This window comes from Talpa occidentalis, unplaced genomic scaffold, assembly GCF_014898055.3.
Source record: "Talpa occidentalis isolate TD23 unplaced genomic scaffold, MPIMG_talOcc4v2.1 talOcc4.11, whole genome shotgun sequence".
NCBI lineage: Eukaryota > Metazoa > Chordata > Mammalia > Eulipotyphla > Talpidae > Talpa > Talpa occidentalis.
In genome coordinates, this window is record NW_023601104.1 from 98827818 (window position 1) to 98843314 (window position 15497).

Consider the following 15497-nt stretch of genomic DNA (forward strand, 5'->3'; position numbering starts at 1 on the left):
AGTGTCTCCTTTTATTCTCATGTAGTTTAACTTACAGAATGAACCAGTTCTTTAACTGAACAATGTTGACAAGCCCTGCAGCTGTCATCTAGGGACCACCGCCCCGGGATCCTGAGGGGATCCAGCTCCATCACGGTCATCTCCATCATCCTCTTCAGTCGTTGGCTCATGGGATGGCTTTTTTTCCCTCCACAGCCAGCCCCCAAGAGCTGACCCAACAGAGCCCAGGATGACATTGGATGACATGGACAGTCCAGCTGCCCCTGAGAGAGAGGACAGGGTGAGACCAAGGAGAAAGGAAATCCTGGCACCTCCTATCACAGGTGCCCCTATCACTATGCCCTTCAGGCCCCCAAGGCCTAGACATGTGCCCACCCCCTTTCTCTCCTCTGTTCCCTGCACCCCAGGATCTACTGAGGGGATAGGCAGCTGTCCTGAGAGGAGGCATCCACCTGGCGGGGAATCCCCCTGGGACAGACACGCCTCTGGGGTATGGCAGGTGCCTCACCTGCCCTGGAGAGGCTGGGTTCGGAGCGGGCAGGACCTGCCCACGAGTTTTCAGGTTGACCAAGAATGCAGACTTAAGATGTACCCCAGCCCCACCGCTGCCACCCTAACCTGAAGAGGGGACAGTGAGGGAGAGACAGAGGACCAGGGATGCTGAGGTCCCAGAACTGGAGGGAGGACAGGTCATCCCTCAGGCGGAGCTTCTGGGTTGAATCCACCCATCCTGGCCTCTCCCCTCTCCTCTCCTGCCAGGACACTGACCTGCGGACTGCAGAGTGGCCACCAGGCTGCCGGCCGCCACGCCGCCCCCGTTCATGATGGCCGCGGCTGACATCATCTTGGCCGCCACAGAGCCGGCGGCAATTCCTGCCCCCGTGAAGCCCGCGGCGCCCAGCACCATGGGTGCACCCACCACTGCCACAGCTGTCCAAGAGAGGAACTTTGGATTAGCTCCATGGGAGACACTCACCAATACCCCTTCTGAGGGAACAGGGTGGGGTTCTGCGGGCTCTGTGAGATCAAGGGGAGGGCAGAGCCCGGGCACAGGATGCCTGTGGACCTGGGAACCTCCACTAGGTGGGCACCACGAGAAGCTAGACCCCAATCCTTCTTCCCTGCCCCTATTTTCCTGGGACACCAGAGAGCTCCCCTCTCCTCCCTGGGCCTCAGGCCCTCCAGTGACAAATAAATGCAGTTGAGGAAGCAGAGGCCCCCCAAGCACCCTTTACATGGCAGAAGCGTCCTGCCCCAAACACCAGGGGGACAGCAGAGAACCCCAGAGCACCTCCCCATGCAGGTGGTGGGTGGAGCCACCCTCTTCCCCCAAGGCCCTGCTGCAGCAGGTGGGGTCCCCAGGGCGCCCTCCCTCTCTGGAGCAGGGCAGTCTCGCTCCATGGCGCCATGGAAGGTTCCGTCCTTGCACGGTCCAGCGTGGCGGCCACGTGGGCTGTGAGCACTTGGCATGTGGCCAGGTGACAGCAGTGAGTTCTTCCCTGGAATTCTGGGCGCTGAATTGGGGACCCTCGTCTACACTCCAGCTGGGAACCTCCGAGCTCAGTGGATGAGTTTCCAGGGTTTGCAAAGCAGTTCTGAGAACGGGCAGCTCATTTTCTCCAACCTCCAGAGGAAATCCTGGCCTCCCTCCCAGGGTTGGCTCCTGGCCTGAGAGAGCTCAATGTCCCGTCCAGGAGGGCAGGCTTTGCACCTGCACCTGACTGCCCCCGGCTGTGCTTTGGATCCTGTGTGCCAAGGCTCTGCTCACCCCAGGTCTTGCTCCTTTGTACCCTGCCCAGCTGACCCAGCTGTGTCTTGGGGCTGGAGACTCTTGGTCAAGACCATTTTACCCAGAGACCCAGGGTCAAGGGCAGATGGAACCTGAGTTCCTTCTCAAGAGACTTACCTCCTCCGGCCACAGCTGCTATGGCCACGCCTGGAGACAAAAAACATACATGAGCACTCGAGTGGCTCCCCTTGGGCCCCTGCTCCCGCCACCGTGGATGGAATCAGAGGAGCGAAGGTGCCAGCCTGACCTCCTCCAATGCAGCCTAATATGTTAAGAATGCAGAGTGGGTGGTGAATGATCCAGAGCTGTGTGACTCCCACAAGGGCGCCAGCCCCGATGGGCTCCACACGCTCATCCAAATACATGTGGTTTCATTCTCTTCAAACACCAAAAACAAGAAGCAAGACAAGCATGCTGTTCTATTTGCAAGGCAGAAAATTAAACTTTTCTGTTCTCTCCCCCTTCCAGAACCGGTGGCCCCATCCCAGGACACAGATCCCAGTGAAAGGCCCGGCCGGTCCTTCTCAGCCTCCCCGCCCCCTCTCCAAGAAGAGGGGCCTCAGCCCTGTCAGGGGAGGAGAAGGTGCAAGGTCAGCGCAGGCCCCTGCTCACTCCCCAGCATCCCATGCCCATGGCATCGTCTCCTCCCTCCGTCACCCCTCCTGACCCGTCCTGATGATTCCATTTCTGCAGAGAGGATACTGTCAACCAGCTGGTCTTGCCACCTCTTTCCAACACTCTTGGACTCTATTCCCTTCGTGGCCACACCTGAGGCACCTGCTGTCCAGTAGGGCAACCACTAACCATGCGTGACTATTTAAATGTTAACTAATTAAAATGTTAAAAAAAAAAAAACAAAAAAACTAGAGCTCCGTCCTTGGTCGGTCTGGACCCTGCTTCGTGTTCAATAGTCACATGTGGCTCCCACACTGGACAGCACAGAGAACAGGCTCATCATCCAGAAAGTTCTTTGGACAGAGCTGCCCTAGACCTTGTTGTTAACAAGACCTGCTCCCCTTATGATGACATCCAGGCCTCTAGAGCCCCCGCTGCCTCCCGTTGCAGATTCTGCCTCTAACTCAGCCTGACGCGCCCCATCCGCTGTGTCCTCCGTCTCCGTGTTAGTTCCCGGGGCTGCTGTCACCACCACCACGGCTGGGAGTCTGTTCCCCACAGTTCGGGGGGCTGGAAATACAAGTCAATTGCCCATGGACCAGGCTGCCCCAAAGTGTGCCCAAGTGGCATATTGATTTTTTTGAAGGAAGGAAACAACTGATGAATGAAGGATGCTCCAAACCTTCCTTTCTCCAAAAGGCAAAGATTTCCTCTGAGCCTCCTGTTTCCTCTGAAATCAGGAAATAAATCTCTGTGACAAGCTCCCACCTCCTCTCCCAGGAGGGAAGGAAACGTCATGTAGCCACAAGACCTCTGGGGCTTGTTTCTCTCATTAAATAAGTTGCCAAAGTAAATAATTCAACAATTTCTTGGTCACATCTGTTCTTCCCAGAGGAACGGCTCCGCATCTAGAACTATATCAACTAGGTGTTGAGTCCCTTGTCCATAAGGGCCTCTTTTTCTTCTTGGGTCTTATGTCGAATTAATTATTTTCCATTGAGAAGGGCCTACCAGGGCACGAGAAGATTGGTTTTCTCCCAGCTGTTTTGGGGAAGCAGCCAGGAGGGTCCATCAAAGGTGGACGCTGCCTGTTCCCAGGATGGCCAAGAGGACAGGAGCCAGCCGCCCTGCTTTCTCTCCACAGAGTCACAAGGAAGCCAAGTGGTGAGAAGTCTTCTTTTTCTTCCGCTAAATTTGGGTCAGCAGCAGAAAACCTTCCCGGGAGCAGCTTCCCGGGTCAGTGACTAGTTATTGCTAGCCTTGGTCTTTTCTCTCCTAGACCCCCCACTTCGTGATGGCTGTGCCTGTGATCTCTTGGGGCACCTCTTACATCACGGCTAAACTGTAAAGAGGCTTATTGGTTGAGTTGTTGTTTGAACCGGAAACATTTCAAGATTGGACATTTTGGGGGAGCTCTCAATAAAAAAGTTGACTTACTGGTACTTATTGAAAAATCAAAATAAAAAGCCGCTATAAAGGTATCAATGGTGTAATCTGCTGTACTCGACATGCAAGATTTGATAAAAGTATGTGATTTCACTCATTTGTAGAATATAAAGAAAACAAAACAAAAAACAAAAACAAAACAAACCCTTAGGCTCTGACACCAGAATGGCGGTGACCCCGGGGCAGGAGGGTGAGGAGTGGGTACAGGGAGTCATTGTTGGGTGGGGGGTGACCGCTTATCGGGGAGGTGTGGTGAGAAAATGCCATCTCGAATATAAAGTGCCGGAAACCAATGTTGTCTCAATAAAAAAAAGAAAAATGCATGGATACATCCAGGCACAACCATTAAGACACCGTATAAAAGAAACCAACAGAAGCAGCGTCGGCGAGGACATGGGCAGTTAGGATCCTGTGCACTCTTGCTGGGAATATAAACCGAGGAGCTTCCCAGGGGCCACTCTGGGAAACACGATGGCGGCTCCTTAGGAAAATCAGAAGGGAAGGCCACGGACCCAGCAGCCCACTCCAAGGTAGAGACCCAAAGGGATTGAAAGCAGGGCCCTGAAGAGATTTTTCAGGCCCATGTCCGTAGTAGCATGAGGCACAAGAGCCAGGAGGAGGAAGCAGCCCCCGAGGCCATCAATGCATGGATTTTAAGCAAAATGTGGTCTACATTGAAAAGAAATGAGCTCACCCTGCTGCCTGACCCCAGGTAGCCCCGCCTCAGAGCAAACACTGTGCAACCTGAGTCCTGCGAGGAGGACCCTGGCCAGGAGGCTTCTGGATGCCAGGGGAGGGGCACAAGCCAAGAATCGAAACTTACCTAGGCCTGAGTGCTGCAGCTCAGGGTGTGGGCACTGGACTTTCACTGGCAACCAGGCAGCCCAGCCTGTGCTACTACCTGACCGGGAGCTGAGCCTGCAGGGCTTAGGGAAGAGGCCAGGAGGGGTGAAGGGCCTGAGAACATACTCAGATGTGCCCTGGTCCTGGGCCGCCCGCTGCTGCCCTTAGAAACAAAGCAACCAAGACTCAGAAAGGGCAGCCCATCCGGGGCAGAGCTGGGACCTGCCCTGTCCTAGAGCACCGTTCATTCATCTTCTGGGTGCACCATACCCCTTTTCTGCAGGTGGGTGCCTAGAGATTCCATCAAGGATGAGTCCTCAATACCAACAACTCAGAGGGTTGAGAAGGCAGTAGGGGTGGGTGAGGCTTGTGGCTTAGCACCCAGGAGCCAGTTACCTAGTCTATTTTTCTTTGGGTGGGTCTGTGGTGGCTCCCCGGAAGTAGGATCATCAGGGGGCTTGCCTGCGGAGGGTAACTGGAAAAGAAGCAGAGGGGGAGCACAAGGATGGTCAGCTGTGTGCCCAGAGAGCCCAGGGCCCTGAGGAGGACATGAGCCCCAGGGACCCCACAGTGTCCTTCATTTCCTAAAGCTGCAAGGACTCTGATGTGGGCAGAGGACCTCAGGGGTATCTGGGCTGAGAGATGGCAGGAGAGCGTGGGGATGAGCCCAAGGAGAAGGCATAGCGAGACCCGCTCACCCGCTGAGAGCTGGCAGGGCCCTACCCTCCCAGAGGGGGAGAGGCTAAAGTCCAGGAGGGAAGAGACCTGCTGGACACTGCACCCTGGTGTCAACTCCAGGCCGGAACCCCTCTGTCCTGAGACAAGCACCCCAAATCCTGGGCCACCTTACCCTCTGAGGCTTCCCTGGGGACTGAAGGCACTGAAACTCCTCCAGGTGGGCATCAGTGGCAATGCCTGCCCCATTTTTTATGGCTAGTATGACATCTTGGTGGCAGAGTAGGAACGTGGCTATAGAGCCCAGAACCACCTCTGTCTCCCCAGAAACAACGCATGATAACCAGCAGTGCTCTGTGGGGCTGTGAGGGACAAGGGCAGGGACGGACACCTCTCCCCAGAGTCCTGCTTTCTGTTCTCTGCAGGCCATCATGCCCCCACATCTGCACAGACCACGGCTTAGGAAGCTGGTGACTCTCCTTGGCAACCTGATCCCGGGATTCTGTTCTTCTCAAATGTTCCTCTCTGTCCCCTCCAGACTGTCCCTCCCCAAAGCCTCAGTCTGAGGTCTTCAGAGTCATGGGGGTTGGGAAAAGACCGGCTGTTCCCAAAGTCTTAGGTAAAGGCAGGCTCAGGCCTTCCCAGGACACTCACCTCGCATCACAGTGACAACGGCCCTGGATATAGGCACAGGGGCTGCTGCGAGCAGAGCACCCTTTGCTCCCCCCAAGTCCCCATCTCCCAGGCCCCTACATACCTGGGGAGAACACAGAGCGGTTAACATCCTATGTGTGATGAGGCTATGCCAAAGTCCAGATGGCTAAATAGTCAGTCTGGGTGACGTTTAACCCCCAACGTCACACAGAGCAGGTGAGTCACTCTGGATGCAGGTGTGCTGCCAGTGAGGTTTCACCTTTGCTGTGGGAGGGCGGAGGGGAGAGAGGAGGTGAGCTGGTGTTTCAGGAGGTTCTAATCCCATCACATCCCAATACAAGAGCATTAACTCGCTCTCAAAAGCCCCTTTGCGGATAAAGGAGAAAGCACAATCCTCCTTTTATATAACATTATATTTCTTATGAACTTTGTTTCATCAGAGATCCTCTCTCCTGGCCCCGCCTCACCGACAAATTAATACTGCATAAGAGTTTACATCCCTGACAAATGACCTAGAGCCCTAACCCACACCTGTAGTGACCTGGTGGGAAGCCTGGGCGGGTGGGCGGCACCGTGATCTCTGGCCAGCGGTCTTGGTGGGAACCTGCACGAGTTGTGACAGTGAGCAGGTTCACTGATATGCCTTAGTTTGGTCACACGTAGACGCTCAGAAAATATACACCAATTGTTTCATTCATTCCTTTCTGCCCTTTTTCCCCAAAGAAATGTCTCATAAAAGAGAGATTTGTCCATTTTTTCCCTCCTGTTCAATACTCAGGGAATGTTTTTCAGCAAAAGAATAAAGAATAAAGGGAAAGTGAGGATCTGAAGGTGAAGTTAGGGGAGGCAGTGGGACCAGGAAGGAAAGAAGTGGTTGCTTCAGGAGCTGGTGAGACCTGGGCTTGAGGTGTCCTTGAACACGTTGGTAAATGAGGCTTTGCCCAACCTCATGCCCAGTTTAGCTTTGGAATCACACCCCAAACCGTTCAGTAAAAAATGGCTCCAACTCTCACTGGGATGCTATGAAACCATTTTTCTTGGACAGGCAGGGGAGGGATTTTCAGAACTAGGTTTCATGTCAGGTCTTTGACGTTGTTGAGGAGTCCAGGTTATTCATCTTGTAGAATATTCCAGAGTCTGAAGGTACCTGATGGTTTCTTGCCAGCAGATTCAGGTTAAATATTTTTTGATAAGAACACAACAGGGGTGATGTCATTTTTCCCTTCAACATTTTGAAGTAATTATAGCTTTATAGGAAGTTGCAAAGAGGTTATATACACAGAGGTTCTGTGTGCCTTTCACCCACAGACTACCTCTTACGTAATGATAGAATTAAAAAAAAAAAAACAGGAAATTGACAGTAAGCAAAGTGTGTGTCTCTATTATCTTATTCCACAATAACCACTATTATAATCAAGATACAGAATTCTTCCATCACCACCAGGATCTCCTGATGCTACTCCTCTATAGTCACTCCCACCCTCGAACCCAACTCCCCACTCCTGCCTCCTGAGCCTGGAAACCACTAATCTCTTCTCTTTCTTTTGTCATTTTTAGAATGTTACTTGGCCTTGGAAGTAGGCTTTTTTCAACTCAAACAGTGCTCATTAGATCCATCCAAGTTGTGTATATCAACAGTTTGTTCCCTTCTATTGTTGAGTAGTATTCCACAGTATAGATGCACCCTATATCGCAATTATATACTGAGACATAATTAAAATAAAGAAGGTCCTCAAATAACATCATTTTGTTCACTTCCTTTTACTGTAACATTGATGATGAAAGCAAATTGACACCTGGCCAGGAACACTGTCTGTGCAATATGCCCGTTCTCCTCATGGCTGCTGCCTGGGTTTTCCCCAGGGATTTCAGTTTCCTCCCAGATTCCACAGGTCTGCACAGGAGATTCATTGGCATGTCTCAGCGGTCCCAGTCAGAATGAGTGTGGGGGGGGGTGTGAGTGCAACTTGCAAGGGAAGAGCATCTAGTCCAGGGTGGTGTCCTGTCTTGGGCCCTGAGTTGCAGGCACAGACTCTGGCCACCTGCTGACCCAGAAATGGAATAAATGGGTTGGAAAAATGAATGAATGAATACAAATGATCACCGAATATTACAAGTGTTTTGGATCTTTATTTATAAGTTTGGTGATGCTTTTGTGACCGGAAACATGCTGTCGGAACTCTTGTTGCTATCAAATAGTTCATGGTCAAATGTGTTTCATTATATGTCACCTCCCTTAAAGACCGTTTCTTCCAAGAATCTAAAGACAATGGTGAGAACTTACTGCGTAATGTGTAAGTTTACTATGATTTAATACACGAATATATTGTGAAGTGATGATCCGGGATTTGTAGCTCCCAGTGTCTTGAGGGCCTGGGGGTGGCGTCCACAAAGCCTGTGAGGCGCGTGCTCAGGACATGCTCCCCACAACAGTCTGTGCCACCCACGCTGAGAAGGTGCTTTAACTACTGCGAGGCAGCTTTCTCTGCACTGAACACAGGAGGCAATTCAGCTGGTGAGTAAACCCCGGGCTTCGGGGTCGGCCGACCTGCTCTAACCATCAGTGTGTAGGGGCGAGTCACGGAAGGGCTGGGGGGGATCCCGGCACAGACCCCCTGGGGCTGAGTTGGCTGCGCAGAGGCGCGCAGTTCCGGGCCGGGTCGCCGCTGCTGCAGGGTGAGGCGGGAGCCAGAGTCTCCAGGCGAAGGCACCTGGCGTCGGGCTCCCCGGCCCCGGGCCGCTCCCTGCGGCGCCTGCTGGGGCCCCCGGCCGTCCCGGCAGCACGAGGGGAGCCCCCCGGGGCGGGAGCGCGGCCTGCGGATCCCGCCAGAGAACGACTCTGCTCCTCGTCAAACCAGCCCCCCCAAAGCGGGCGTCCCCCCACCTGGACACCCCGGCCCGCCCCCCGCCCCGGGCCCGCGAGCTCGCGCGGGGACGCAGTGGCGCCCCTTTACACGTATCCTGTCGCCCCGTCTTTCTCTGCCCCCTTTCACTTGCCCTAACACCAAATCAGGGAATCCTGCTCCTGCGCTGGATCCCGCCGGAGGCCGCCGAGCCGACCGCTCGCGCCCCCACCCCCGCGCCCCAACCCCGCAGGGGGCGCGGCCGCGCGGAACCTGTGGCGCCACCCACACGCGTCCTCCACAGCCGCCCGCCCTCACGCCCACGATCTCGCGGCAATCCGCGAGATCTCGCGGCAGCCAATCAGTTTGCGGCGTCCAGAAGGGGGCGGGACTTCCTGCCGCCCCGCGCACGCGTGCCGGCCCCGCCCCGGAACTGCGGTGGGAGCCGCAGCTGGGGCCACGGGCTGCGGTTTCTGAGGCGGCTGAGGGGAGCGGCGGCGTCGCCCCACGGTGCGTACCCGCGCGGGACTGGGCCCCTCCGGGCCTGTGGGGTCTCGGGCTCAGGGAGGGCGACCACCGGCCGGGGCCACCCGCCAAATCGCGCGCCCGACCGCGCGCCAGGCCCCTCCTGCGGGCTCCAGGCTCGGGCCTCGGGCTCCCACCGCGGGCGGCTTGGAAGCTGCGGCGCGAGCGCTGGCGGGGCCGGGGGGCCGGGAGGCCGGACCCTCGCTCGCTCAGCCGGCGGCGCGCCGCGGCCGCGCGGGGCCACCCCCGCTCTCGGGTGAGTCGGGCCGGTGGGAGAGCCGCGGCCGGGCGCTGACGTGCGTGTCGCGCGACGCCGGCCGGGCGGCTCGGAACCGCGTCACGGCGCGTCGGCGCCCCTGCGACGCGGGGAGGCCCCGGGGCCGGCGCGTCCCCCCCAGGCTTACCTTGCGCAGCCCCCGCCGCGGCTCCCGGCCTCTCGAGGGGCGGCTGGGTGAGCGCGCGCCCGCGGGGGCCGGGTCCGCGAGCCCTGGGAGTAGAAGCCGGGGCGAGGGTGAGGCGGAGCGCGGAGCCGCAGACCGACCGACGCGGTCCTCTCCAGCGGGGCCCGCGAGGGGAGAAAGCGGCGCTTCCTGCCGGCTGGCCCGCCCGGGGCTCCCCGACCCCCGCGGGGGGAAAAAGCTGAGAGGCTGGCGGCGCGCGGAAAGCCAGTGAGGGGCGAGGCGAGGGGCGGGAGAGGAAAGGGAAGGAGGTTTATTTTAAGCGCTCGGGCGATGTTCGGGGACTCAGGGAGGGGAGGCCAAGAAGTGGCGCCCCAAAGTAGGGCGCGTGGGGTTTTATGCCTGTTCGCGGGAGTGGGAAGTTTTTTTTTAGGGGGGAGTCCCGCTGCAGGAGTTGTTTGCGCAGCCGTCGCTGAATATCGGGGGCTTCCTGCCCCCTGTCCTTGTGTGGCTAGGTTTTCCGGTCCCCAGCTGTCGCTGGGGTTTTTCTGAGAAATGCCTCTGCCCTAGGCTTCGCTCTCCCCCGGCGCCTCGGGCCTTAGAGAAGGCTCGGCTTCTTACCTTACCTTCAGAATGACTTCGGTGTGGATGGTCTCACTCGTAGCAGGAATATAGAAAACCTAAGTAAGGGACCAGGAAAAAAGTAATTAACACAAAGTAAACATCAAAATCAACAAGCCGCTATAAACCAGAGACACATTACAGCAGGGTGGGGGACGGGGAGAGGAAGGATTAGGGTCAAAATAAGGAGGGTGCAGTTGTAAGGGGACTATAACCAAAATGAAAAGGCATACATTGTGCAAAAATGAAAAATGATGTAAAAATTATATAAATACTAACAAAATTTTTTAAATATCTCACAAAGTAAAAAAAAAGGACTTCGGTGTGGTGGCTCCATCCTCGGTGCTTTACATAAAACATTTTTCAATTTAGATATTACCAGGCCCCTTCCACTTTTGAAAATGGTGAGAACACAGGGTCAGAGGATTAAACAGGACTGTCGGTGTTGGGTTTGGCATCCAAACCACATCTGGCTCATTTGACCTCCGGGGTCTCCTGTAGCCTGTCTGCTCTGAGCCAGACTGCCCGCTCTCCTCTCCGGGTCATCACTTTCCCTTGCTGCCTTCTGTAGCTGGGAGCGTCAGCGCTAAAGCCCTCTGCCTTCATCTGTGCAGGGCCTAACAGTGTATAGGCAGCTTAGAACATGTTAGTTGCCTCAGACACGGTGTTTCTTGTTTGCCAGCCTAATGGAACATTTCTCTCTTCAGCCAGCAACCATGAAGCTAAAGGAGACAAACTCAAGGCCAAACCCACCAAACTTTGGCAAATTTAAGACAAAGGGAATCAAAGTTGTGGGAAAATGGAAGCAGGTGAAGATTGACCCAAATATGTTTGCAAACGGACAGATGGATGACCTGGTGTGTTTTGAGGAACTGACAGATTACCAGTTGGTCTCCTCTGCCAAGACTTCCTCCAGTCTCTTCTCTAAGGAGAAACCCAAGAAGAGAAAGGCACAGGCTGTTTCAGAAGGAGAGGAGGAAGGAGAGTCTGGCTCCTCAAAGAAAAAGATGAAGTTAAAGAAGAGTAAAGATGAGGAAACTGAAGGAAGCAGAGCCCCAAAGGAGGTTAAGACCAAAGATGCTGAGCCAGAGCCCCAGGGAGATGGCGCCGCTTGTCCTGGTCCCATGGTTGGGGAGATGGTGTCAGGGGCCGCTGTCCAGTCTCTTCCAAAAAAGAAGAAAAAGAAAGGGAAAAAAAAAATGGAACCTTCCCAGGGCACTCCTACAAAGGTGCCTAAAAAAGCAAAGACATGGATGCCTGAAATGTGTGACCAGAAGGCAGACGTATCAGCGTGGAAGGACCTGTTTGTCCCCAAGCCGGTTCTCCGAGCGCTCAGCTTTCTGGGCTTCTCTGCACCCACACCAGTCCAAGCTCTCACGTTGGCACCTGCCATCCGTGATAAATTGGACATCCTTGGGGCTGCCGAGACAGGTAATAGCATCCCTTGTCTGCCCAGAGTAGGTTGCTTCTGGATTCTTAGTATCATGTCTTTATTTTAATTTATTTATTTATTTTTTTAAAGATTTGTTTATTTATACAAGCACTGGGTACAGTCAGAAAGCGCGGGAGGGTGAGAGAACACAACAGAGCCAGAGCGGGGAGCAGAGCAGGCAGACTGACGAAGTACACTGCTGAGGGGAGCAGCGGGCGGCAGGAGAGGTCTGCGCGCCATGCGGGACCCTCCTCCGGTGGCCGGGGAGCAGCCGGGTATCCAACCGGTGCCGCAGAGGCTGCGGGCAGCTTCGCAACCCAGCGCTCCACCACTGCGCCACCGGGGAGGCCCTCATGTCTTTATTTTAAACTGAAAATGTTAGCGCTGGGCCTTTGATTCCTGTTGCGTTAGATTTTGCTTATGGTGAGAAATAGGATCAAACTTGTTCTTTCATTTTTGGCATATGGCTATCCCTGCACCGTTTGTTGAAAATGAATCATTTTGTTGAAAAACAATTCTTTCTCTGCTGAATTGTCTTTGTATTTCTTTTGAAAAATCAATAACCATGTGGTACTATCTGGAGTCTTGTCTTTCCATTGATCTGCTTGGGTCTGTCTTTACCCCAGTACTTAACCTTGGATATATATACAGTCGCTTTAGAGTAAGTCTTAAAATGAGGTAGTGTGAGTCCTCCAGCTTTGCTCTTGTTACGTTATTCTGACTACTACAGGCCCTTTGTATTCCCATACAAATTTTAAAATCAGTTTGTCAATTTCTGCAGAACAGCTGGTATTTGCATTGGGATTCTGTTGATTGTAGAACACTAAATTCCACTATAAATTTCCAATCCACAAATTTAATGTATTTACTCATTTTTGTTAGGCGTTTCATTTTTCATTTTTCTCAGCAATGTTTTGATGTTTTACGTAATGTGTTTTGTATCTCTGATTATTGCTGATGAATGGAAATAAGATTGATGTGTATGTTTATTGTATCCTGCAGTTTAGTGCCTACAAGTAGTTTCTTAAAGATTCCAGAGGATTTTCTACAAAGATGATTATATCATGCCCCCCCCCCCTTTCTTTTTTGGTCCTATTGCACTGGCTAAAACCTCCAGTACAATTTTTAATTGGAGTGGTACAGTGGGCACCATTTGGGGCATCATTTGAGGGAAAACATTTAGCCTTGGATTGTTCAGTGTGACTTTAGCTGTAGGCTTTTTGTAGATGCCCTTGATAAAGTTGATAAAATTTCCTGTTTCTAGTTTGCTGGACATTTTTGTTAAGGATAGTTGTTGGGTATTTTTCAAATGCTTACTCTAAATTTATGTGATTTTTCCATTTTAGATTGTTTATAATAGGAATTAATTTATTTCATTATTAAAGTAAACTTTCATTCCAGGGATAAATCAGACTTGGTCACAATACATTATTCTGTTTATACATTACTGAATTTGATTTGCTCATATTTTGTGGAGAATTTTAAAATTTCTGTTCATGGGATTTTGATCTGGAGTTTTCTTGTAATGTCTTCAGTTTTTGGAATAAAAACAATGCAGACCTCCCAATGGTTTGGAGTACTCTGTTCTGTTTTCTGAAAGAGTTTGTGTAGAGTTAGTATTTTTTTTTTTTTAATCTTAAACATTTGATAGACATGTACTTGGACCTGTACTTTTCTTTGTGGGATGATTTTTAATGACAAATTTAATATAAGAAATATTTATCTTATATTTTTTCGAGTGATAGTTTTCACTTGCAGTTTAGTTTTCCCCCCCTGTATTTTGAAACGCTTGTTACTAAGTGCATAAATGTTTGGAGCTACTGTAACCTCTAAACGAATTAGCTCCTTTCATTATCAAGTGGCCCTTGTTCCCTGTCAGTAGTCTTTGTTCTAAAATCTCCTTGTCTGTTGTTAATGTAGCTATTCCAGCTTTATTTTGATTAACATTAACAGTGTGTCTTTTTCCTTACTTTTACTTAGGACCTATTTGTGTCTTTATATTTGAACTTGGTTTCTTGCAGGCAACATGTGAGTAGGATTTGCTGTATAAGCTGACTTTTAATTAGGATGTCAAGGTCATTTACATTTAATGTGATTACTGATAATCACATTGTGTTTAAATCTGTTATTTCACTATTTGTTTTCTCTCCCAGTTAGTCCTTGTTCCCTTTTTCCTCTTCGTGTACCTTTTTTTAGGGTGAATTTTTTTTGTGATAACATTTTCCTTATAGCTATTAGTTATAATTCTTTGTAATGTCCTTTTAGTGGTCGCTTGTGGGTTGACAATAAGAGCTTTACTATATCATGTTACCATCAAGTGATAATTTACTGCTACACATACAGTGCAAGAACCTTGTTAGGGTCTGTTTCTCCTTTTAGTTGTGCTTTTTGTTTTATACCTTTTATGTGTTAGAAATCCCATTGCTTAAGGAGTCAATTAGTTTTTTAAAGTTTAATTATGAAAAGAATTCTTTTACATTTGCTCTTGTTATCTTTTCTGGTGCTCTCACTTCCTTCGTGAAAAGCCAGATTTTTTATCTGATCTTCTGCGTGTAATTTTATCTGATCTTCTGCATGTAAGACTTTCTTTAATATTTCTTTTCTTGTGTTCCAGATTTGCTGCTGCTGAATTGTGTCAGTTTTTTTAATTCTTAAAGTCTTGAATCTGCATTTGTTTTGAAACATTTTTGCTGAGGGTAGTTATAGATTGCTAGTTGTTTTTTTTTTTTTTTTCCCCCCAGGTCTTCAAATAAAGATGTTAGGCTGTCTACTAGCTTTCATTGTTTTTCATTGAAAAGTTTGTTTTGTCTGAAGTTTTACAGGTCTGTTTTGTGTTCTTTTTTGCTAATAGTTCTTGCACACTGCCTTGTCTTGTTTTTTGTTTACTTCTAAGGAAGCGGGAAAACGCTGGCTTTTGCCATTCCAATGATTCATGCAGTGCTGCAGTGGCAGGTGAAGAAGAAACCTACCCTACCTCCAAGTAACACTGAAGAATCACCTGAAGAAACCAAAATGGAGACAGGAACCAAGTCTGGACCGCCAGACAAAATTGAAACTGATTCTGGAGCTTTGCCTGATGCCCCTGGGATGGCAAACGAAGCACTGCCTAGGGAGGCTGGAACGAAGGCAATCAAGACCAGAGCTCCGGTCTCTGACCAGATGCTGCCCTTCTGTGATGACGACGCTGGTGAAGGACCTTCTTCCCTAATCCAGGAGAGGCCGGCGCCCTGTCAGGATGAAGGCGGCGAGGAAGAGCTTGAAGAAGAGAGTAATGGAGAGTTAAGACAAGGGTTGAGTGGCAAAATTGCCTCCTGTAAAGCACATTCACAACATCCTCTGCTTGGCCTGGTTCTGACTCCCACTCGAGAGCTGGCTGTTCAGGTCAAACAACACATTGATGCTGTGGCAAAGTTTACAGGTGAGGTTCTTTGGTTAAAAAGAAGAGAATAAATGAAAATTTTCTTAATTTTTCAAGAATTCAATACTTCCTGAGAGGATCCTTGATGCTGAGTTGGTGAATGAGGGGTGTCTCCTCTCAGGGATGGGATACCTTTTGTCTCCCAGAGAATTAAGTCCTAAAGAAAACTGAGTGACACCTTCCAAATTTCCCAAAGATGATACATAGTTAATGCATTCTAGATGCACAGGAAATTAAT

General features: G+C 51.2%; 2 protein-coding genes across 5 annotated transcripts in view; one reads left to right on the forward strand and one right to left on the reverse strand.

The window, feature by feature from the left end:
• LOC119239435 (interferon alpha-inducible protein 27-like protein 2A) lies at positions 1-8620 on the reverse strand. The gene is made up of 6 exons (XM_037503993.2): positions 8307-8620; positions 6126-6286; positions 5090-5168; positions 1907-1936; positions 769-930; positions 1-263 (listed from the first exon to the last, which is right to left on the reverse strand). The coding sequence occupies exons 2-6, from the start codon at positions 6150-6152 to the stop codon at positions 85-87; spliced, it is 477 nt and encodes a 158-aa protein (XP_037359890.1). The 5' UTR covers positions 6153-6286; positions 8307-8620; the 3' UTR covers positions 1-84.
• DDX24 (DEAD-box helicase 24) overlaps positions 8458-15497 on the forward strand; it is a 22518-nt gene continuing 15478 nt past the window's right edge. The window contains exons 1-3 of one of the 4 annotated variants that reach the window (XM_037503986.2): positions 8458-8537; positions 11117-11840; positions 14735-15259. In XM_037503986.2, the coding sequence (XP_037359883.1) occupies positions 11126-11840; positions 14735-15259 (1240 nt within the window). In that variant the 5' untranslated portion in view covers positions 8458-8537; positions 11117-11125. Of the gene's footprint in view, positions 8538-9294; positions 9376-9815; positions 9842-10376; positions 10473-11116; positions 11841-14734; positions 15260-15497 lie in introns of those variants that run through there. The other 3 variants (XM_037503985.2, XM_037503987.2, XM_037503988.2) reach the window with 3 other exon arrangements.